Below are 24,381 nucleotides of genomic sequence, written 5' to 3'. Positions count from 1 at the left end.
CATGTAAGAATCAGTGGGGTCACAACAAGAAAGCAATTCTACTTTCTGTCTGTCACCAATTAGCATCCTGCCATCTTTCCCCAGCAGTGATGGCATGAGACTTTCTTGTTACGTTCTCACTTGGAACAACCAAAAATAGTTCTGTGCCTGAAATCTTTCATGAGGCTTAGCTCATCCTGGGGGTTTTTACTTGCCCTTATTTGGCATCAAGCCTTGGTTGTGAGCCTTTCTTATTTTCTGTACCTGCTTTTAAAAAACTCTGAGCTCTATCAGACAGCATCCTGGATTTCCCTACTCATGTGCTTGGTGACCTTGTTTACTTCATTTGTTTAATTTTTAAAAAGTGTATTTCTTTTTGACTACATAACACCTTCAACTGTTTGCTCTGTTCCAATCCCACTAATAGATAACCAGTGTTTCTGTTTTCATTTTTTATTTACTTAAACTCTATATCCAATAGGGGGCTCAAACTCACAACCCTGAGATTAAGAGTCACACAATCTTCTGACTGAGCCAGTCAGGTGCCCTGGTAACGAGTGTTTTTAGTTTCTTGTTTATCCTTCCAGAAATTTCTATAGCATATTCATGTAATATATGTGTCTATTCTTTTCGCTGTTGTTCTTTTCATGTTTTAAGTATAATTAGTAGTATACCTTGCTTTTTCCCTGAACAATATTTCTTGGAGATGTTTTTGTATCATCACCTGTGCAACCAATGTTTGTTTGTTCATTCATTCATTTGTTAAAGGTTTGGGTTATTTAGATTGATGAGATTTTATTAGGAAATTGTAATGTAAAATGTCAATCATCACAATTCTTTGGTGATTAAGGATATGAGAGATGAAAATTTAAGGCAAAATACAGGGTGATCAAATACTATCTGAAAAGCATCAGAAGATTCCTGTAACTTAAATTTCTTCAGATTATTCTGTCATACCAAATTATATACCATAACCTAATATCCAACCCTGATCACGGTAATAATACTTGCCATGGGGGAGCCTTGACAACACATCTTAGAAAATGGGGCTTACCAAAGAAAGTCACTCCCTGAGCATAGGGTGGGCAGAGCATTCATCAGTGAAGCACCTTTTTTATTAACCTGCAATTGCTTTTTTCCTCTTTGAAGAAGATATTTGTATTAGATAGCTCTTGATGCATAACAAAATCACTCCCAAACTTAGCAGCTAAAAGGAAAATGCAGTTATCATTTTACAATTCTTGAGAGTCAGGAACTTGGGAGGGGGTGGGGGCTCTGATTCAGTTTCTCAGGTTTTGCTGTCAAGATATCAGTGGGGGTTGGAAGGAGCCCTCAACCACTTGCTTCGTTCTCCACAGGACATCGAGTGTCTTCACAACAGGGCAGCAGCCTTCCCCCTGGAGCAAATGATCCAAGACAAAGCAATGAGGATGCCACTTCGTCTCTGAGGACCAGGTCACCCACCATCAGTTCCACCATGTTCTACTCACTAAGTCCAACCCATACATAAGGGTAGGACAGTCAAGCTCCATCTCTTGAAGGGAAGAATATCAAAGAATTTTGGGCTACCTTGTAAAACAACCAGGCACCTCAGTTTTCCTTGTCTCTAGAGACTTTAACTTTAGTTTTTTAAAGTAAAATAATATTTATTTTTTTTTCTTCAGTTACTTTTTCTTGAATGAGTATCTTCAGTTAATTAGGTCAAATAATAAACCCTCAATGAATTCCTTGGCTACAGTTATGAGTTGGAACACCTGGATGCTGCAGTATCATCACCGAGGAACTAGTGTTCTAGATTATACCCTAAAAGACAGAAGATAGGACTGAATTTAGGTAAAGGGTTTTGGTTTCTTTTTTTTTTTTTTTAAAGATTTATTTATTTGACAGACAGAGATCACAAGTAGGCAGAGAGGCAGGCAGAGAGAGAGGAGGAAGCAGGCTCCCCGCTGAGCAGGTAGCCCGATGCGGGGCTCGATCCCAGGACCCTGAGATCATGACCTGAGCTGAAGGGAGAGGCTTTAACCCACTGAGCCACCCAGGTGCCCCAAAGGGTTTTGGTTTCTATCAGGAGGATCCTTCTTTACTGACTGACCAGTAAGCAATGTTTCTTCTCTTGCTGCAAGATCAGTAATCTAATGGCAGTATTAGGAACACAGACTAGCTTGTGTTGCGGGTAGAGATGAGCCACGGACAGATAAAGGCATTAGGACTTCTTTCTTAGTGCCATTCAACACTGACCCAAAATCTCTAGAGCCAAGCTAAGTAACACACACTGAGCATCCTTATAAATGCAGGAGTCACTATGATAAAATTTCTAGAAGCAGATTCAATTGGTTAATGGGCATTTAAAATTTCAATGGATAAAGAAGTGTACACACACACACACACACACACACACACACACAAAATGGAATGTTACATAGCCATCAAAAAGAATGAAATCTTGCCGTCTGCAATGATGTGGATAGAACTAGAGGGTATCATGCTCAGTAAAATAAGTCAGTCAGAGGAAGACAATTATCCTATGATATCACTCATATGTGGAATTTAAGAAACAAAACAGATGAACACAAGGGAGGGGAAGGAAAAATAAGATGAAAATAGAGAGGGAGACAAACCGTAAGAGACTCTTAACTATAGAGAACAAACTGAGGGTTGCTGGAGGGGAGGCCGGTAGGGGGATGGGTGGCTGGGTGATGGGCATTAAGGAGGGCACTGGATGGAATGAGCACTGGGTGTTGTAGGTAACGATGAATCACTAAATTCTACCTCTGAAACTAACAAAAGACTATGTGTTAATTAAACTGGATTTAAATTAAAAAAAATTTCAAGAGCTATTATCAAATTGTCCTCCAGAATTTTTGTACCAATTTACCCCCTCACCAGAGTGTATAAGACTGCCAAATTCTGCTCTGGGATATCATCAAACTGGTCTTTGCTGTGTAAGAGGCCTAGCCATTCTCCCCATGTTGGCAAACAGAAGCAGGACTCCTATTTGTGAAAAGTTTTGAAATTAGCATCAAGTTCATTCAGCATCTGTGATGCTATTTGACGTAACGTGTCTGAGTAGAGGACGGAGAACTGAAGTCAGAAAGACGGGTCGAGGGGCACCTGGGTGGCTCAGTCGGTTAAGCACCTGACTCTTGGTTTTGGCTCAGGTCATGACCTCATGGGTCCTGAGATCCAGGCTTGTACTGGGCTCCATACTCAGTAGGGTGTCTGCTCGAAGATTCTCCCTCCTCCTCCCCCCGTCCTTCCCCTCACTCACACTCTCTCTCTAAAATAAGTAAAACTTGAAGAAAGGAAGGAAGGCAGGAAGGAAGAAAAGAAGAAAGAAAGAAAGAAAGAAAGGTCAAAAGGGAATAATGGGAAATGGCTTTAGGCTGACCGGCATGGGCGGGAAACACCTGCTCTTTATCTATAGTCAAACGGTGAATAGCATTCCACTGTAAGCTTGTACCTCTTTAGCTAGTCCCCCACTGAGGAACATTTCAGGTTATTTCTAATCTTTAGCTGATTACAAATAATACTGCGATTGTTTGCAATGCATATCCTGCTCATACTTCACGACCCATGCTTACTGGTAACGTGAATTCCTAGAAGGGAAGTACTAGGTCAAAGCAGGTTTGAATGTGTGGTTTTGATAATACTCCCATACAAACTGCCTTCCACAAGGGTTACTAACTTGTGCTCTCCTGGCAATGTACTGTTTCCTCAAAGTCTTGACAACACAACATATTATCAGATCTTCTTTTTATTCGTTGATTTTTCTTTGTCAATCGAACAGGTAAAAACCAAGAAAGTCAGTTTTAATTTACAGTTCTCTCACAATGAGTGATATTAAGCATTTTTTCCATACATTCATAGGTCATTCCCATTTCCTTTCCTATGAACTACCCCTCACATACTTCACACATTTTTCTGGTGAGTTGTTGGTTATATTGATTTATAAGGGCTCTTTGACAGTTTAATTCTTTGCCCCTTACATGAATTGCAAATAGTTTCCCCAGTTTGTCAGTTTGCTTTTTTTTTTTTCACTTAGTCTATGGTGATTTTTATTTTTATTTTCCACGATTTTTTTTTTTTTTTTTTTTTGCCAAGGACTAGACTTTAGGGCTTTAAAAAAAATGCCGTTTAATTTATAACTTAATAATCTTTCCGTTGATGACTCCCTGGCTTTGTAGCACAGTGAGAAGGGTAATAAAAGGATTACCTAACATTTTTATCTGGTACTCATAAAATTTCAGATTTTACACCTACAGTCTATTTGGAATTTATCTAGGCTTACGGCAGGAGGCTGAGTCATTTTTCCCTAGATGGCTCCCTCCTTGTCCCAATGTCACTTACTAAATAGCCCTTCTGTCCTTCACTTAGACAAGACGCCGCATTGACCGTAGACTCGAGTTCGCGCGTTGAGGTCTACTTGTGGGTGTTCTAGAACATTCCATCGGTATTCCTGAGACGTCACTGCACATTTCACCTCCGGAACAGCTAATGTACTGCCGATTCTCCTTCCTGCTCTTCTTTCTCAGCGTAAAACAAACCTGATTTGAGCTGGGAGAGCACGGCACCCATAAATGAATGCCGGGAGGACTGACATTCTTACGCTGTTGCGACACCGGGCGAGTTTTAACATTTTTCTTCATTCAGGTCCTGTAAGTTGCAATTGTGTTTATTACCAGGGCTTTGGAACTGTTTTGGCTGAGCTTGTACATAGGCTCTTTTCTTTTACATAGTTTCTGTCTGGTAGCTACTGCCATGACGAGCCCATAGGGCCAAAGGGTCCAACGCAGGTGATCTGCCCACAGACCATGTGCTTGTCGCTCACAGCTTCGGGAGCACCGGGGCTGCCGTTCCTGCTGTTTCCACCACCTGCACCTACTGTAGGCTTGTCTTTCCTTACTAGTCAAACTGCACTACTTCTAGGCACTTCCTTTCCCTCTTGAGTGGTGAAATGGTCCTAAAGAACATCAGATTTATCAGAGGACCTCCGTTCAGCTTAACAAGGCATCCAAAGATCAAGACGTTGAAATATCCCACTGCTCTTGCCTGTTCTCGGTGGTCTGCCGGTGCCATTACCTGCAGCCTCCCTCTGCCGGGGGGACCAGGGCCAGCTCCCCCTGCCCTCCTCTTTGCCTTTGCTCGACCTTCATCCACCACTAGGCTTACCTTCTGCCCCACAGTGCGTCTCTTTTTACTGTAGGATCCCAACAACTTCTTTGTTTGCTTGGAATCATTATTTCAATATTATCTTCAAAACTGTGCTTCTTGGAACGCTGGAGAGCACACATGTCCTATGTGGCACAGAGAGGGTTCTATGGGGACCCTGGGAGGTGCCCGGGGCTAGACGCCGTTTGTGAGGTCCCAGTGCGTGTTAACACTTTAAAGACAGAGAAGTTCTGCAGTAAAAAAGAACTTCCACGTTTCCCAGGGTGATGTGACCACAGAAGTCTAGTTAATTAACACCCTGCATGACTCGCATTCTGTGGCACACAGCTCAGGGTGCCTCTGAGACAATCAGCTCCCCGGTCCGCCTGAGTCAGTCTCTGCTGGGGACACCTGTGACGTCAGTTGCCTACCTGGGCTCAAGGGCCAAGTTCACCTATGAACTGTCAACTGGGAGAGAACATTTAAACTCAAACGTGCTCATTCAGGACAACCACATCATCTGCAGAGTCCACTTTTATTTTCAGTGGACTGCATATATGGGGAGATGGCCGTGGCAGGGCAGTCGGCCTCCCCTTCCTACGGGCCTGCTGCCCCAACCCACACCAGATGGATGACCCCAAGGGACGGCAAGCTCCAGGCCAGCAGGCACCGAGTCCTGGACTGGGAAGGGCAAGAGGCCCCTATCCAGCGAGACACCCACCAACTGTCACCAGAAGTGAAAGCCAAAAGGACTCTTCTCAGACCCACAAGGCAAGAGAGAGGCGTTTCTCCAGGCTGAGGCCCCAGTGATGTGAGGCACGCTTACGAGCAGGCCTCTCTGCCAGAGCAGGAGGAAAGGGAAGTGAAAGATTTCCTCTTGCTCACGATGGCATGGAGGCTTCTACGTGAGAGTGGGAACAAAGAGGGAAGAAGCTGGAAACACACGAGGACGAGGGAAGTGGAAGAGAGTCTCCATGCCTGCAGCTGGAGAGGAGGTCGAGGCTCTCCGCGCCCACCACCGCTGGCGCATCTGGGAGACCCTTGGGCCCCAGTGAGTGGGATGGGGTAAGACATCCCAGGAGGAGACGCAGGGGACCGAGCCAGGCAGCACTTCCCTATAGCCATTTAGGAATTCCGACTTCCTCACCCACGACCACTGCTTCTTAGTGGCCTGTTCACCGGCTCACCCACAGAGCAAGGAGCAACTCTGCCCTCCTCTTGATACAAGAACTCGCAAGAGATTCTGCCAGAAGAAACCTGGACTCTACCTCGCAGGTCTCTGCAAGGGCTTTATTAAGGTTGCAGAGGTGAGGTTTTCACTTGGCCTTTATTCTGAGAGGGGTCCTTGACTCTGGAGGGGCCGGGGGTGGGGGGAGCACATTTTGTGGCAGCAAAGGACAGTTTGGTTTCTGAGCTGTGATGTGGTGCTTCTGGGGGAACAAACTGGCATCTCGGGCCTTTGCATCTGATTGAGAAGAACAGAAACGTGCCTGGGAGAAAGATCAGTGCCTTCCGCATCCGGCCAGGGCAGCTCTTCTCCTTTTTATTTTTTTTAAAAGATTTTATTTATGTATTTGAGATCGATAGAGAGAGAAAGAGATCACAAGCTGGGGAGAAGGGCAGAGGTAGACAGAGAAACAGACTCCCGGCTGAGCACTGAGCCTGACGCGGGGCTCGATTCCAGGACCCTGAGGTCAGGACCTGAGCCAAAGGCAGAGCTTAACTGATGCGCCTGGAATGGCTCTTCCATGTTGCATTTCCCTGGGTAATTTTTTTTTTTTTTATTAGAAGGAAGTATTCGTCTGTTAAAAATCCCCAAACAAAAACTAGCCAATCAACCAAAGAAACCAATCAACCGACCAAAACTAACTGACCAACTAACCAGTCTCCTGACTGCGCACCTAACTAACCAACCTGTCACACAACGAATAAATCCACTGTTCTTCTCCGCCATCTCTCTCTTTTCTGTTTTAGGCACTCAGCACCCAGGGTACCCATGTGCTTAGCCTTGAACTTTGCAGGAAGCCACGGCCGGTGCCTGCACTGTCAGCTGCTACCGTCTTGAACTTGGCTTTGAATTTTGCTCCTTCGGCGCACCCCATCCCGCTGTGCCGCGCCTCTTCTGTGCCCTGCCCTGGGTCCGAGGACAGCCTTAGCAACTCTATGTCTACAGCCTGACTTGAACGCACACGGCAGCCGACACAGGCTCCCAGGTCTCCGAGTGCTCAATCCCACAGACCCACAAAAACACTCTGCCCTCCTGTCCTCGCTGTTTCTGGGAGCAATCTTCTATTCACGCCTTAACTCATCAAATGGCTGTTTTTGTCTTATGTGTGGTTTTTGCTAATGCTAGGTCTTCTGGCAGTTCAGTGCATAAAGAGATGTGACTTGGGTTATAAATTACTGTGTTCACAATGGCCTAGAATGCTGCCGTCCTCGAACACTATTTGCATAAAAATAATCCAGATATTTAGAAGGGGGAAAAAAGCAGTATGGAAGCAGGGATCAAGGAGATAACCTGTAAAGTAAACACATCACGTCTCCCTTCGTATGCTTTGGCCATTCCTGAGTCGTTTTCTACCCGCTGAGTCATCTGTTATCACTTTTATTAGCCTTCTCATCCAGGCTGACATTATTTTCTGCTTTACTGACGAAGGCCACACTTCTCAGAGAAAGGAGCGTAGGGTGGACAGCGAGCAGACATCGGGCCCAGAGACCCCACCGCGTCCACGTGGGCTTGAAGGCTAGCCAGGCCCACGTCCACCGGCTTCTGGAACAAACCTGCGTTCTGACTTCTCTCCCAGGTCAGGATGAGATCGGTTCCTCGGGGACCAGTTGCTTCCCCTGTAGAATCCTTCTCCGGGACCATGTCTGTCTCCTCCACCCCAAGCTTCATGCAGCCCAGAAGCACCTCTTTCTGACGAGGCAGGCCTCCCACTCTCCCTCACACATGACACTGCTTGAGACGCTGTGGTAGGATGTATTTTCCAAGTCAGTGGCAACAACACCTCCCTATCTTTGTGCTCATTCCCCAGGGATCTTGTCACCCTCTGGTTGAGGGGTGGGGCCTATGTCTCCGGTGAAACCGGGTGGCCTCAACAGCTCAACATGGCTGCCTTGACAGCAAAGGGATAGTGGAGACGCCATCGATGACTTCTGAGGCTAGGTGCTGAGAGAAAGGAAGCCTCTTGTCCCTGCTGGGCCCCTGAGCTACCGTGAAAGCAATCTGATTCCTCTGGACCACCATGCTGTGAGAAGTCTGGGCCACCCAAAGAGGCCATGTCAACAGGCTCAGGTTGACCGCCCCAGCTGAGGCAACGGGGGGGGGGCTGCAATTATCTGGGTCATCTTTTCCCAGATAATTGTAGCCCCCAGCTGTCGAGTTACTCCCCCTCCGATCAGATCTCCCCAGTGGAGGCTCCCAACATCATGGAGCAGAGGAGAGTCATCCCTCACACTCTGTTGGAATTCCTGACCCACCGAGTCCTGGGGTTTAACAAGAAGGGTGTTTGCGCCGTTAACGTTGTAGGGCATCTTGTTAAATGGCAACAGTAATTGGAACAGATGTCAAGTCTCAGATTTCATAGCAGGTTAAAATGCGACAACACTTTTAAGATCCTAAACACACTGATCCCCGGGAATCCTCTGCTCTGGGACTTTGTGAGGGCGCGGTTTTAAGAGAATGTGAAATTCCAGCCAGTATAAATGCCCACATGAATCTTCGGGGACGAGGGGTCGTAGCCTGGCTTTAATCACACAGCACAGGGAGGCACCGTCCCCCATCCTCGGCCCCTGCTTGAGCTGGAGCCTACTAATTACAGACTGGACTCATTCTAAAAAAATGACCATCAAGCATTTCTTTTTCTGAAACGACTTTATCATTGAAGAGCTCTTTCAGGACGGGATCAGTATATTGTTCTGGATGACAGGGGCTGACGTGAGTGTGAGGAGACAACCCCGACACTGCCCTGTGATCACCTCTTCCTACCATTCCCTCAGTTCCCTCCCTCCTTTCAGTGTCCACTATGTCTCCTCTGGCCACGTACTGAGCCAGCTGCTGGGGATTGGCAGGGGAGCAAAACAGACAATGATCCCTATCCTTATGTTTGAAAGCTGCCATTCCCAACAGACACATGAGAAAGTGCTCGACATCACTTGGCATCAGGGAAATACAAATCAAAACCACAGTGAGATACCACCTCACACCGGTCAGAATGGCTAAAATTAACAAGTCAGGAAGCAACAGATGTTGACAAGAATGTGGACAAAGGGGAGCCCTCCTACACTGGCGGTGAGAATGTAAGTTTGTGCAGCCACTCTGGAAAAGAGTATGGAGGTTCCTCAAAAAGTTGAAAATAGAGCTACCCTATGACCCAGCAATCGCACTAGTGATCCAAAGGGGCACATGCACCTGAATGTTTATAGCAGCAATGTCCACAATAGCCAAACTATGGAAAGAACCTAGATGTCCATCAACAGATGAATGGATCAAGAAGATGTGGTATATATACACAATGGAATACTATGCAGCCATCAAAAGAAATGAAATCTTGCCATTTGCAACAACATGGATGGAACTAGAGGGTATTATGCTGAGCGAAATAAGTCATTCAGAGAAACACAAGTATCATATGAACTCACTGATATGATGAATTTGAGAAACAAGACAGAGGATCATAGGGGAAGGGGAAAATGAAACAAGATGAAAACAGAGGGAGACAAACCATAAGACTCTTAATCTCAGGAAACAACCTGAGGGTTGCTGAGGGCAGAGGGAATAGGGTGGCTGGATTATGGACACTGGGGAGGGTATGTGCTATGGTGAGTGCTGTGAATTGTGTAAGACTGATGATTCACAGACCTGCACCCCGAAACAGGTAATACATTATATGTTAATAAAATAATAAATAAAACTGCCATTTTATGTCTGTAAATTCTTAAAAATTTTTGTCTACTCAGGATTCACATAAACCACATGGGAGCTCCTGGGTAGGGAGGCTGTCCATGCACACCCCGTCAAGGGTATAGATTTTCAGATCAACTCTGACTCTGCGCGCTGGGCCAGGAGCACGGGGCCTGTGTTCATTAGCCTAACACTGGCTACAGGGTCAACGCCCCGAAGTTGGAGCCTGGCACAGAAGTTCAGTTCTGTTTCATGGTGTGGGAGACAGGTGGCAATTCCCCGCTCGGTGATTTTCCTTCTGTTAGTGGCTCTGTGGTCCCCTGGAGCCTGGGATTCCTGTGTGAGTAGCCAGTGGAACAGGGAAGAGGAAGGGCTGGGGGAAATGCCCACTTGCTTTTTATCTGCCTTGGCTGATACAGAACACTTTGGAGAGAAGTCATTGGGCCCAATTTAGATGCCAAGGGAAGCAGGGAGATACAGTCCTTGGCCAGGGAGCCCCTCCTTGCAACAACCCTGTACCACAGTGAGAGCCAGGGGTCTCTGTCATGTCATGCAGTCCCCTACCTCGGTGCCAGGACACGAGGGGATAACAGTGGCTTGCTCGGGACTCCTGAGAGCTGGGGGCTTGGTCAGGAAACCGAGGTGTGTGTGTGTGTGGGGGGGGGTCTCATCCAACCTCTGTAGGAAAGATCCCTTATAAAGCCCCACAAGTCCCCAGAAAAGATTCTGTAAAAAGCATATGCGCGTATGTCCCTGTCTGCCTTGTCAATTCCCTCTGCTACCTACATGAGAGAAAACATCTTTAGTAAGGAACAAGGACCTCCGGGTTTCAACTCACTGACTTTCATAAGAACAAATGAATAAAAAACAAATAAGCATTTAAAATACCCCAATCCCCTCCACATTAATTCATAACAAAATATTAAGAAGCCTGTCCCCATTCTGTTGGTGGAGAAGTTAAAGGCTTTCTCTGAAAAAAAAAAAAAAAATTCTCTTCTATTTCCCTTCCAGAAAAACCTGTAGCAGAGTAATACCATATAATGGCTCTAACAACGTGTTCCTGCAACAAGGGAGCTTTAGTTTCCATTGCTTTTAATTTATTTTGTGTTATAAATTAATAATGTATTTGTGATGCAGAGTAACTCATTAAATGTAAGTGTCATAAAGTAGGGCACTCAGATAAGAAAAGTGTGAAACGATCCTGATGGGCTCCTAAATGTTACATTAAGTATATAAATAATTTTGTTTTCCCTCTACTTAAAGCAGAGAACAGCTCCGGAGGTAAATGTAATTACTATAATTCTATTTTAAAAGGTCCAGGAAGCACGAGAATAGAATTTGTGCAAACACTGAAAAAGGCAGCCAATTCTGGCCAGATCTGTCATCTTCTGTGACAAAGTCGACTAGATCATCTGGGGTGTGGCCACCGAACCAATATGCATTCTCAGGACCAGGCCCACCCACTCCAAGGCATGGCGAAGCCACTAACCACTGATGACCTGGGCTGGAAAATGCATCTGAAGTTTCCCACGGAGTCTGCTGGAAAGCCTCCACCATTTCAGCCCCAGACCTGGAGGGGTTTGGTAGGTGGGAGGGTGGGTGGATGGAGGGCCGGCCCGAGAGGGTCTGCACATGGGGCCTGTTCTGCACTGGCTGAAGCCAGAAGTGGGTAAGATGTGTTCTGGTGATCAGAGGGGGCTGCCTCTGTGACGCACTCGGCAGGGATGCCGGCTGTAGGAGAGGGTTTGGTTTGATTCTCTGTTGAGAATCGAGCCTAACAATTTCTGGTGACTGCTTTGCCCATGGGCTCCCGAATTCTCAGCTGAGGAAAGTCCACGTGGAATGTAATATAAAGAAATAACACTCATCTGTTGATGGACATCTAGGTTCTTTCCATAGTTTGGCTATTGTGGACATTGCTGCTATAAACATTCGGGTGCATGTGCCCCTTTGGATCACTACGTTTGTATCCTTAGGGTAAATACCCAATAGTGCAATTGCTGGGTCATAGGGCAGTTCTATTTTCAACATTTTGAGGAACCTCCATGCTGTTTTCCAGAGTGGCTGCACCAGCTTGCATTCCCACCAACAGTGTAGGAGGGTTCCCCTTTCTCCGCATCCTCGCCAGCATCTGTCATTGCCTGACTTGTTTATTTTAGCCATTCTGACTGGTGTGAGGTGATATCTCATTGTGGTTTTGATTTGTATTTCCCTGATGCCGAGTGATATGGAGCACTTTTTCATGTGTCTGTTGGCCATCTGGATGTCTTCTTTGCAGAAATGTCTGTTCATGTCCTCTGCCCATTTCTTGATTGGATTATTTGTTCTTTGGGTGTTGAGTTTGCTAAGTTCTTTATAGATTCTGGACACTAGTCCTTTATCTGATATGTCGTTTGCAAATATCTTCTCCCATTCTGTCAGTTGTCTTTTGATTTTGTTAACTGTTTCCTTTGCTGTGCAAAAGCTTTTGATCTTGATGAAATCCCAATAGTTCATTTTTGCCCTTGCTTCCCTTGCCTTTTGCGTTGTTCCTAGGAAGATGTTGCTGCGGTTGAGGTCAAAGAGGTTGCTGCCCGTGTTCTCCTCAAGGATTTTGATGGATTCCTTTCGCAACATGGGGGCTTAAGTGGGTAGGAGAAGAATCAATGAAACAAGATGGGATTGGGAGGGAGACAAACCATAAGTGACTTTTAATCTCACAAAACAAACTGAGGGTTGCTGGGGGGAGGGGGTTTGGGAGAAGGGGGTGGGATTATGGACATTGGGGAGGGTATGTGCTTTGGTGAGTGCTGTGAAGTGTGTAAACCTGGTGATTCACAGACCTGTACCCCTGGGGATAGAGTATTATGCCTCCATCAGAAAGGATGAATACCCAACTTTTGTAGCAACATGGACGGGACTGGAAGAGATTATGCTGAGTGAAATAAGTCAAGCAGAGAGAGTCAACTATCATATGGTTTCACTTATTTGTGGAGCATAACAAATAGCATGGAGGACATGGGGACTTAGAGTGGAGAAGGGAGTTGGGGGAAATTGGAAGGGGAGGTGAACCATGAGAGACTATGGACTCTGAAAAACAATCTGAGGGTTTTGAAGGGACGGGGGGTGGGAGGTTGGGGTACCAGGTGGTGGGTATTATAGAGGGCATGGATTGCATGGAGCATGGGGTGTGGTGCAAAAATAATGAATACTGTTATGCTGGAAATAAAAAAAAAAAAAAAAAAAAAAAAGAAATAACACAGGAGAAAATTCAAGTGCTGAAAAGTCCCTTTTCTCTGTGGCCCCACTGGAAAGAAAAGAGCTAAAAGAAATATGGTAGGTGTGCTAAGGCTGTTGAGGCAGAGAATGAAAATTCACCACCACCACCACCACCGTAACCACCACTCAACCAGTCCGGGGAGCAGTGACCACTGCCAATTCAACACCGACCAATGGCCAAGTTCCTGGCAGGCAAGCTGATTTGTGCAAGGTTCCCCCTTACCTTGCAGTCAGCCTGTGGAAATAGGCTTTATTGGCCCCTTTCTTTCTTCCTTCCTACATTCCCTCCTTCTTTCCTTCCTTCCTTTCCATTCCCCCCTTCCACTTTTCTTTTCTTTTATTTCTTTCTCTCTTTCCCTCTCTCTCTTTCTAATATTTATTTATTTTAGAGAGAGAAAGTGAGAGAGAGAGAGAGAGCACACATAAATGGAAGGGGCAGAGGGAGAGGGAGAGAGAGAACCTCCAGCAGCCTCTCCACTGAGCATGGAGTCCGACAAGGGGATTGATCCCATGACGCTGAGATCATAACCTGAGCCAAAACCAAGAGTCAGATGCTTAGCCAACTGAGCCACCCAGGCGCCCCATCCCCCATTCTTAAATATGAGAACACTAAAGTGAAAGGAGAGCTTATAAACAACTTATCCAAAGTTGCACAGTTTGTAAATGGTGGATCTGAGAACGTGAACCAGCCTGACCCCAGTGCATGGGGTCCCTCTTCCCTCGGCCATGTGGCCTCCTTCCTCCCTATATCCCTGGGGCCTGGTGTGGGATGACAGTAGTAGGTGCACATAGTATGGGGCAGGATGAGCGGTGAAGGCTCTGGAAGCCATTATAACACCTGTTCCTATGGCCATTCCAGTTTAGCTAGGAGTCTTGTACAACAAAGACTTAGGTAGTTCCAGTAGAAGAAAACTGATGTGCCTCTGCTTTAGCATTCTGCTCAGCACCAGCATTTCCCCGCTTTGCCTTTTTTTGCTTCCAAAAAATCAAAAAGAACATCAAGATCTTGACAGGACACTGCTTTTTAGACAAATGAATCACCTTGAATTTCTGTCTGGCTTTCAGCTCATGTAACACATGAGTTCTCTGCCCTTTTCCTGTCAAACTTGCCTCAAAGCTCACCTCTGCCAAGAAATGCCCCCATCCAGACAGCCCAAAATAATGACAGGGCAGGATACCGTTCTCTCTGCTATGGGCTCCACACCAGCCACATGGCTTAGCTGAATATTCATGAGAAGAAAGATGCAGTTTTCTGTGTTTGGGATATTCTCCATCATTATTACCACCATCACTGTCACCTACATCACCACCACCATCACCATTGGCATCCCCATCATCACTGTCATTCCCATCATCACCTTCATCCCCATCATCCTCATCATCCCCATCATCATCACCATCATCCCCATCATCACTGTCATCCCCATCATCATCATCATCCCCATCATCACGGTCATCCCCATCATCACCATCATCCCCATCATCATCATCATCCCCATCATCATCACCATCCCCATCATCATCACCATCATCCCCATCATCACCGTCATCCCCATCATCATCACCGTCATCCCCATCATCACCGTTATCCCCATCATCACCGTCATCCCCATCATCATCATCGTCATCCCCATCACCACCTTCATCCCCATCATCACCATCATCCCCATCATCCTTGTCATCCCCATCATCCTTATCATCCCCGTCATCATCAACATCATCCCCATCATCATCATCAACATCCCCATCATCATCATCATCATCCCCATCATCTCCATCATCATCATCCCCATCATCACGGTCATCCCCATCATCACCATCATCCCCATCATCATCACCATCCCCATCATCATCACCATCATCCCCATCATCACCGTCATCCCCATCATCATCACCGTCATCCCCATCATCACCGTTATCCCCATCATCACCGTCATCCCCATCATCATCATCATCATTCCCATCATCATCATCGTCATCCCCATCACCACCTTCATGCCCATCACCACCTTCATCCCCATCATCCTTGTCATCCCCATCATCCTTGTCATCCCCATCATCCTTGTCATCCCCATATCATCATCATCCCCATCATCATGATCAACATCCCCATCATCATCATCATCATCCCCATCATCACCATCATCCCCATCATCATCATCAACATTCCCATCATCATCATCATCATCATCATCCCCATCATCTCCATCACCATCATCCTCATCATCATCATCCCCATCATCATCATCAACATCCCCATCATCATCATCATCATCCCCATCATCACCATCATCCCCATCATCATCATCAACATTCCCATCATCATCATCATCATCATCATCCCCATCATCACCGTCATCTCCATCATCATCATCCCCATCATCATGGTCATTCCCATCATCACCGTCATCACCATCATCATGATCACCATGATTACCATCATCGCTATCATCTTCACCACCACCATCACCATCTTACAATCTGCAGAGAATGGGAGCCATGGTTTGTGTGAGTCTGGGGATTCATATATGAAGTCAAATGAAGATGGATACAAGACCTCTGGACCAAGTGTAGTTTGGGGCTTTATACAAACCATCATATTTAAGCCTGTGCAACTGGAACACAAGATCTAGACAAGAGCTCTTCAGAGCCCAGAGGAAGTACAATCCCAACTACAACCCCCAGAGGTTGGTATTGGGGGCTCTGTTTTACAGAAAAGGCGTGAAGCTTGGAGCTTTTGGTGACCAAATCTATGGCCACCTAGCGAAATAAAGGCAAAGCTGGGCTTTGAACCTGAGCTGTCCAAGGACAAGCCTAAATCCTTACCATTTTAATACTGTGCCCCTAGTGTCAGTGGGTGGCTTTCTTATCCACTGTTTTTCTGTCCTGCCCAGGAACTGCCTCCTTGTTCTTCCCTATAAGAAAAGAGTGTTGACCTATTTCCTTCCTGGCGGTGTATCTAAAGAGATCTGGAACTGAAGAGAACAAAGGTCTCACACCCCTTCTCTGAGCATCTGGGGCCTCTTTGATAATATGGATGAGTTGGATCAGAGAATCCTCAAAGTCACTTCCTGATCTTTTAAGATCTCCGTGCAGGTGATTTTTCCCCCTAAATGTGGTGAAATTTTTAAATTTCAATATGCCTGTGGGATGGCTTACTAGCCTTGACTGTGACTAAGAATCACATGGAAAGTAAGAAATGGCTCAACACTAGCTAGGTGGGCTGGGCTGGGGTCTGTGTCTCCCACTACAGGCATCTTCCAGCGGCCCATACACACCTGTGCGTGCCTCTCCGAACCTTCCCGCATCCATGCACAGAGGCCCTTCTCCATCATCTGACTTGTACAAATGTTAATTCTGCTCCTCCAGGATCCCTGTTCTGGAAAGCAACTCCTCCTTGCTCTACACCTTCCGTGCCACTGCAACTTGGATCTTAGCAAAGGTTCACAAGGGCCTTGGCACTTTGTGCTAAAAATTTTTACCGTATTTCTTGTTGACAAGTGTAGCTCAAGACATCTGGATCTCCAAAGGGCCATAAATCCATTGATATGGCAATTATTTAAATGGATACTAGTCTTCAAACCCACAAGCACGAGTATTGGATCTGACCTTTTGCAAAACTTCCATGAACTCACATGGGTAAGCGTAACCTTGTTGTAGCCGAATTTGATGTGCTCTGAAAGGACAAGGTTAAATTACATCACCTCTATAAACTGCTGAACTTCAAAGACAAACCCGACATCCCTCAGCGATTACCAAAGACCTGAGATAACCAGGGATGGATGGAGGCTGAAGTACAGTGAGAGCAGAGATCAGGAGCTAACACAGTATTTCCTACTTGCCTTAGGGACAGCTGATCAACCACTTGTGGAATATTCTGGACTGTCTAGCTGCCACTGAATCTCCCTGGGATGGAGCCAGCAGCTGTCTAGCTGAGATGCAGGGGTGAGGTGGGGAGGATACATGGGGAGAAACAAATGAGCTAAACTACCAGCACCATGAGGAGAGGACACAGGAGCGGACCCTGTGGAGCAGGGAGGGTGCTTGTCACCACTGGGTCACGATGACAGTGCTCTATGCCTCATTTCTCCACTAACACATCCCTGAATACTTCAAATGATACCTTAAAGCAGGCAGAGATGATCTAAACCTGTGTCAGCCACGCCTGCCTCGTTTCTTCTTTGGCTGACACTGGAACCCATTACGACTTCCCATTCAGACCTGGAACATGCGGCTTGTGTGTGCCGGTGGCTCCGTGTGCATGCGTCTGTGCGTGTGTGTGCACGTGCGCAACCACGTATGCGGTGTCTGGGGCGGGTAGGGAGGAGGTGCTCTGTCTCGGCAGCGAGCCTGACCCAAATCCCCTGGCACAAAGATGGTGACAGACCACTGCCATTATTTATCACCCAGCAGAAGACACAGGCTGATTAAGAACTAAAGTTCCCCAATTTTTGCCCATTTTTTTTTTTCTAAACCAGTTATAAAAACAAACAACAAAACATCAACCATCAACTGAAAGGGCTCTGGACATGTCGCTGCTTCGGGAGTTGATGATTTTGGAGAAGAACATAGGAAATAAGACGGCTCTGAGTCAGGAGGAAGGGGGAAGGCAGGAGGAGCCCCTGAGCATGGGACAGTTTGTGCCTCCCTCCATCAGCTGGACCCTCTGATGCTGGTGGCTCGACCAGGGCTCTCGGGTCCCACTGGAGGCCCAAAGGATCAGGCCTCCTTGCCACCTGACCCCGTATCCAGGGGTGCAAAGGTAGCTCCCCCCACTGGGTTATGAGCAACTTGAGGGCAAGAATGTGCTTGGAACTTCCGTTCCCCAGTGCCCTGTGGTGCAGGGTCAGAGTAGACAGCCAGTGAGGGCTTACTGCAGAAATGAGTGCTGTAGAAATCAAGAATGAATGAGCCAGTGGGTAAGCAGGGCTAACCCCAGGCATTTGGGTCTGGGTGGGGTAGGGAGATGCTGGGGTAACCACAGGCCTCATCAACAGACGGGTCCCCAGCCTGACACCACCGCCTCCCCACTCAGCACCCCAACCCTCCAGTCTTCCCAACTTCATGGGACATATCATATTTTGTTTATTGTTTGCTTCCCCACTAAAATGTAAGATCCACAAAGGCAGGGATTTTCACTTGTTTTGGTCACTGTTGTTATCCATAACACTTAGAACCTTGGCAGATTTTGTAGAACGAATGAAGGCCTAGCTCCATCCTCCTAGAGTGGAAGGCCGCTGTACCTTGATTGCACAGTGTCTTCAGCCTATAAAGAGCTGAGAACAGGCCAGAGCATGTCCGGGGCTCAGAGTAAGAAAAGTCAACCAAAGGAGACCACCAGCTTGCATCACACAGAAGGTCCCATGCTGGGGCATTGCTAATTAGGGCTGCTTTGGTGATGTCTTAGCATTCACGTTGGACCCCACTAATATGTGCCAACGTTTCCTAGAAAGAAGATTCTCCCCCTATTTTCGGAATGCCGAGTGTGCCGAGGAAATGACCACCAAAATGCTTTTCACCAAAAGTTTGCTTTAGGGTGAAGAAAAAGTGACTATTCAGAGCAAGAGATGTGACTGTGTAATACTTCAAGATGTACACTTACAATCTCAGCATTTCTCAGAAACAGGGTTCTCACTCCCCACCGCCCCCAAAAAGGAAAAAAAAAAAAAAAACCAAAGAAATAAAAAATGAAAACATGTGAGTCACTATACCGTTGATGTAAAATGGGGCATATTCTGTAAGCTATTATGGAATTAGCACTTGGAGCCTTACTTCTGCAAACAGCTCTGATGATCTCTGTCCTCAGCTCCAAATGTCCCCAAGGATCCCACTGCGTCCAGAATAAAGCCCTTGGTCCAGCAGCACCCAAAGACCTTCTGCTCTGGGCCTGAGTGTGACTACAGGTCTAACGTCTGCCCTGCCCTGTACACGCACTCCAGCTGCTGCCCACCTTCCTACCTGTCTCCTCTTTACAGCGCATCCTGGTTTTCATGTGGGTCTGTATCCCACTCAGTTGTGAGCTCCCACGGGGAGGAATATCACCTGCGTTCCCCACATGGGCCCGCATGCCCCATATGCGGACATCAACAAGTGTTTGTCCAACTGCGCCACTCCTCCTGCCGGGAACCAGCATCCAAGCGCTGTGTGCTTGCTCTCAAAGAGGCTGTCCCTTGGTCATCTCCAAGAAACCTTCCTAACCTGCCCCAGGACCCAGGCACCCGACCTCTTTCCCAGGCTGCCCTGTGCACCCCGCCCACCTTGCTTGCCTGTCTGACTCCCGTAACGGGTGCTCATTTATTACTATGTTCCTAGTGCCTTGAACACAGGAGACATGCGATGCCTCTTGCAGAAGGAACAACCTTTTGGATGGCAACTGCTCCACTCTGCTCCGTAGACTGGAATGTCAGAGCTACAAGACCACACAGTTCCTGCGTTAAGTCCGCACAGCTACGTACACACTATGTCCCGGAAGGATTTAAGATGAAAGGCATCAAAACTGCCCTTTCCCCTTCCTTGGCTCTGACCGGTTCTCAGTGTTTCTAACACAGAATCCGTTGGCTAGCTTACAGAAGCCCAGAACTACAAAAGGCAGAAGAAAACTCTGTCACCACTATATCGTTCACTTTTTTTGGCAGCTGCGCCACAGCAGAAGGTCCTAGCATTTGCTTATGAAAAGAGGTCAGTATGGGTAGAAATTCCTGGAAGGCCTTCTGACAAGCGTGCAGGAGCCCTGGACCTGCTCTGGCTGACCTCCGCTGCCTGTGGTGGCCCCTGGGATCTGAGACGCTGTGCTCCTGTCCCAGAAAGTCATAGCTCTCCAGGGCACAGACCTGATGTAGCCTCTTCTCCAGGTGCCCAGGTGTAGAGGAGACTGGGGACCCCCTCCCCCACGCCTTTCGGTTTTGCCTGCAGTTTCTACAGTGCCCACATGCATCTCCATGGCCAGAGCCTGTCCTGGGTCCCGGGCACTGCTGCTTCCTTGGCACATGTCTGCAAGGAACGGGACCACAGGCTTGAGACTGGAAACCCGGGATGGTTGGGCTGGGGGGATTTCACACTCACGCTCCTAATTCCTGACAACGGTGCCCCAGCATGAGAAGCCTGGGTTCAATCCCAGGAGGCCCGGTGCATCCGGAGTGGATTTCTCCAGGGAATCGCCCCTGCATGACCCTGCAGGGTCAGCGCTTGCTCTAAGACCCACTCCTGCTGTGTAAATAGATCATCGCAAGGCACCCGACAAATGAGGCCTGGGCTACGTGCTTGGATGTAACCCACCGGGGACAGCACAAGGCAGTGATGGTGCCACACATTTTAATGGCGTTTCACGGCTGCTAGCGCACTTGCGTGTACAGTGTCTCGTCTGATCACCCAATAATCTCGTGTGCGAGACAGTGCGTGTGTCATCAATGTTCCACTTACAAACGAGCATTGGCAGCATTTAAAAACCTGTAGCTAAGTCTCCCACCTTCAGGGCTGTTAGAGTCCAACAGCGGCCCCAGGGCCAGCAGCAGCACCAGCAGCATCCCTGGGAAGCTTGTCAGAAAAGCATAATCTCTGATCCACCTAGACCCACCAAATTAATCAGCGTCCACCCTTCAGCAAGATCCCAGGTGCCCTCGCTGGGTTTCCAGAGCTCTGTGCCGGGCAGTGGACGCTTTTCTCTCTGCTTTGGCTGCCGTTTCTAGCTTCCCGTTGGGGAAACCTAGCCTAGCGGGGGGAGGGCTTGGGGAAAAGAAACTTCCGTCTGATGGATTCCTGACAACCCCAAGAAAAGCTGTCTTCACTGCTTTCCTCTCTGTGAAAAAGGTTTCTATCTTTGCTCTTTTCTGCCCAGTCTCTTGCTGAAACACTTCTTTTAGCCAGAGACACATGTCCTCAGCTGCCTCTAGATCTTTCCTTCACCGGCACTCATTCCGACAAAAGCCCCAAAATGGAAGGTGTGATTTCTGTTTTCCTTGGCTTCCAGGAATCCCAAAGTCAGTTTCGAGAACTGCTGATGTGAGCTGTGACAGAGTCACCACCACTTAAGTCAAGTCAGTGATGTTTAAGTGTTTGTCTCCCTTTCCTGCGGAGGAATATTTCCTTGCCCCTCCAGTGGTGTGCGCAGCTTGACTGGCTACCATAACTGTTGGTGAATGGGCAGCTCTGCTCAGAGCAGATTTTTAAGAAAGATTTTAGTAAAGTTTTCCTTTTTTTTTTTTTTTTTTTAAGAGGTGGAGCTTAGATTTATTGTAGAAACTGGGCAGGGTGTTAGCTGGCTTCTCTGATCAAGTTGTGATTATCGGCCCTGCCCACCACCACTCTCCAGCTGACTCTACCTCCATCATCTGTTCATGGTCCTTCCTAGATGCTTTCTACAGGGACACAAGAGCCGAGGTAATGGTGGCTGAAGCCAGTGTTGACCTAATCCAAGTGAGGGACCTCTCCTTTTTCTCACCTGGACTCTTTAACCACCACCGAGCGTGGGTCCTTCTATGTTGTTCTTGGCAGTCAGTTAAGGGCTGTGGGGCCTGCCCTGAGTGGCCAGCAGTGGCTGTCTTTGTCCCGAGGTGAGCAGTGGTCACACGTGGGACATGTGTGTAAGGCGGCCACCCCGTCCTGCCCTCAGGGGAGGCCTCGTCTCATCGTAAGGGGTGAAGGGAGCAGGGAAGCACGTGTCGCCTTCTCTGCCAGTGGCCCTCTCTCAAGAAAGGCCGCATACGGTCACTTTCAGCTCCTAGTTAAGAAGAAGGAGCTCGATATTCTAGTCGGTTTAAGGAAAGGGGAACTTCTAATGACCAACTATGCTGAGAGCTCTACAACTGTCAAATACATTGTTTACTGAATACCCGTTCTCATCTGTGACCAAAAGCAGACTGTTATTTCCCTCTTGCCCTGGGGACAATCGTGGGTCTTACCAAAGTTGCTAAACCTGTCTCAGTCAGCTTTTGCCTACTCTCCAAGAACAGTACATTAAGTTCCTCTTTGGTAATTTCTGGCTGGTCCATGAGCTACTGGTTTAATTTAATATTGAGAACACTGCAAGTCTGGGCCCTGGTTCTGGACTCGAGGCCCCTCACTCCTGCATCAGACCCTGTTCTCAGATTTTGCCATGAATCCTTTCCCCTAAGGGGACGTGCAAGGCTGCCTTGTGACTCAGTCCACGCTCAAGGAGCCCCTTCCTCTAGATGCAGTGGTCTGATTTACAACTTGGTTTCCCAGAGAAGCCAGTCCAAATTCCCTCCAAGCTGTACAAAAGTTGGGGACCCCACACGTCCACCTGTAACTTTACAGGGACATCTAATGGTTGGTTCCTGGAGAACCAAAGATCCTGATCTGAGTCTAGACCTCCATTCCCTGAGCCCTTGTCTCCCTGGACCCGTGATGTTTTCAGTTATCTTATGACTTCTGATGGCAACGTCAGAAGAGGGCTGAAGCTCGAAGCAGATAGTACAGGAGACCTGCTGGTTTACAGGGTGTGTGTTTGGTGATATGGGATGAAGTGGGGAAGAAGGCAGTGGTGAAGGACTGAAGAACCTTCAACTTTGAAAATCCCCCCCAATCCCCCGGCCTGGGGCTGACCCCAGCTAAGCTCCCAGGGCCCACTTGGTCACCTTGGCCAGCATTCTTTCCCCTTTCTTTTCTGACTAGGTCTGATTTGGGTCAGCAGGAAGCCCTTGCCACAGCCCACAGAGGTCCTCAAACTAGGACAACTGTGAGATCCCACAACTGGCCTGGGATGAGGACTTGAGGTCAACACCAACGACCTGACTTCCGAGGGGGGCTGGGGGAACCCTGCTGTCTATAGAGGAGGAAGGTTTTTCAGGGTTCCTGGCTTCTTTGTGGAAGGAAAGCCACACCAGGGCTCCATATGAGAAAGAAGAGTCAACAAAATTCAGATGCTGCTTTGATTTTGAGAGCCACGCTGTGGGGTAACCGGACCCAGGCCATCCCATCACCAAAGGAGGGAATGTCTTGGGTTGGAAGGGGAATGAGTAATCAATTCTTTACAGCAAACATCTCCCCGAGGGGAGGTGAGCTGCAGGAAGCAGCCATATCCCCTGGCCCCACAGACTCACGGTGCTAACCCCAGCCTGAGGAGGACCCACCATGGGCTCTCTCTAGAAGATGCTGCCTTTTGTTTTGTATAAAGGAGTTCTTAGGGTGGAAGACACTGGAAGCTGGTATTTACCACCCCCAGGGGGGAGAGAATCCCAATCATGGCTCCACTCAGACAGCAGGTGACTCTGGGACCTCTCCCAGTGCTCCCACCAGCCCAACACAGCGCCAGCTGCCAGGACAGCCCAGCGGCATCAGCACTCAGGAGAGAAGCCCAGAGCTCAGGGCCTGCCGTCCGCAAGCTGCCTACCTGTATCTCTGCCTCACAGACTGCTTCTCCTCCGACTTGCAGACGTGCCCCACGTAATACAACGGGAAAAACAGAAAGTTCCAGTTGGTGGCAAACCACGTCAAGGTGAAGGGAGCATCGAACTTCCTGAAGGTCAGCTTGGCGAGCTGCGTGGAGCCCGCCCAGGAGGAACACACGCACAGCACCACCGCCACGCCCCAGAAAATCTTCTTGAGCTGTGCCCGGGAGCATCTCCAGCAGGGGTGGCTCGTTCGGCCGCTGGCATCCGCCCCAGCCGGTGCCTGGGCCTCCGCCGGGCCCGGGGAGTCCCGGGGGCGCTCCTCCCCTGGGGGAAGAGAAGGGGTTGGTTAACTGGGGGGCCTCCATACCTTCCCCCGCTGCCCCAGACCAAGGCGTGAGCAGGAGCAAGGAAGCACCTGACCCCACTGCTGCAGTCATGGCCTGCCACCCTGGGTGCGGGGGTGGAGGGGTGCGAATGAGGGGTTGTGGCGGCAGCTTTCTGAACTAGAAGTTAAACAGAAAAAAATTTTCATGGGTCTCGTTACCCTCCAGGATCCTGACCTTCACAGTGTGGTCCGTGGGCTAGCAGCATCGGCACCCAGCCCCCAGCTTGCTGGAAACGGAGCCTCTCAGGCCCCATTCCAGCAGCCCAGAAGCCGAAGCTGCATTTCAACAGGTGATTTGGATGCACATCAGCGCTGGGAAGCACTTCTCCAGCTCACTCGGGCTGAAGTCTTTCTACTCT

At 48.1% G+C, this 24,381-nt stretch overlaps 1 protein-coding gene across 2 annotated transcripts in view; it reads right to left on the bottom strand.

Annotated features, from left to right (window-relative positions):
- Window positions 1-24,381, bottom strand: part of SLC35F3 (solute carrier family 35 member F3) — a 375,560-nt gene that overhangs the window by 69,532 nt on the left and 281,647 nt on the right. For both annotated transcript variants that reach the window (XM_032313322.1, XM_032313323.1), the window contains one exon: window positions 23,637-23,961. In XM_032313322.1, coding sequence (XP_032169213.1) covers window positions 23,637-23,961 — 325 coding nt within the window. The remainder of the gene's footprint in view (window positions 1-23,636; window positions 23,962-24,381) is intronic.

This window comes from Mustela erminea, chromosome 14, assembly GCF_009829155.1.
Source record: "Mustela erminea isolate mMusErm1 chromosome 14, mMusErm1.Pri, whole genome shotgun sequence".
Taxonomy (NCBI): domain Eukaryota; kingdom Metazoa; phylum Chordata; class Mammalia; order Carnivora; family Mustelidae; genus Mustela; species Mustela erminea.
Note: the sequence above shows the minus strand (reverse complement) of the source record. Positions and strands in the feature narration are given on the sequence as shown.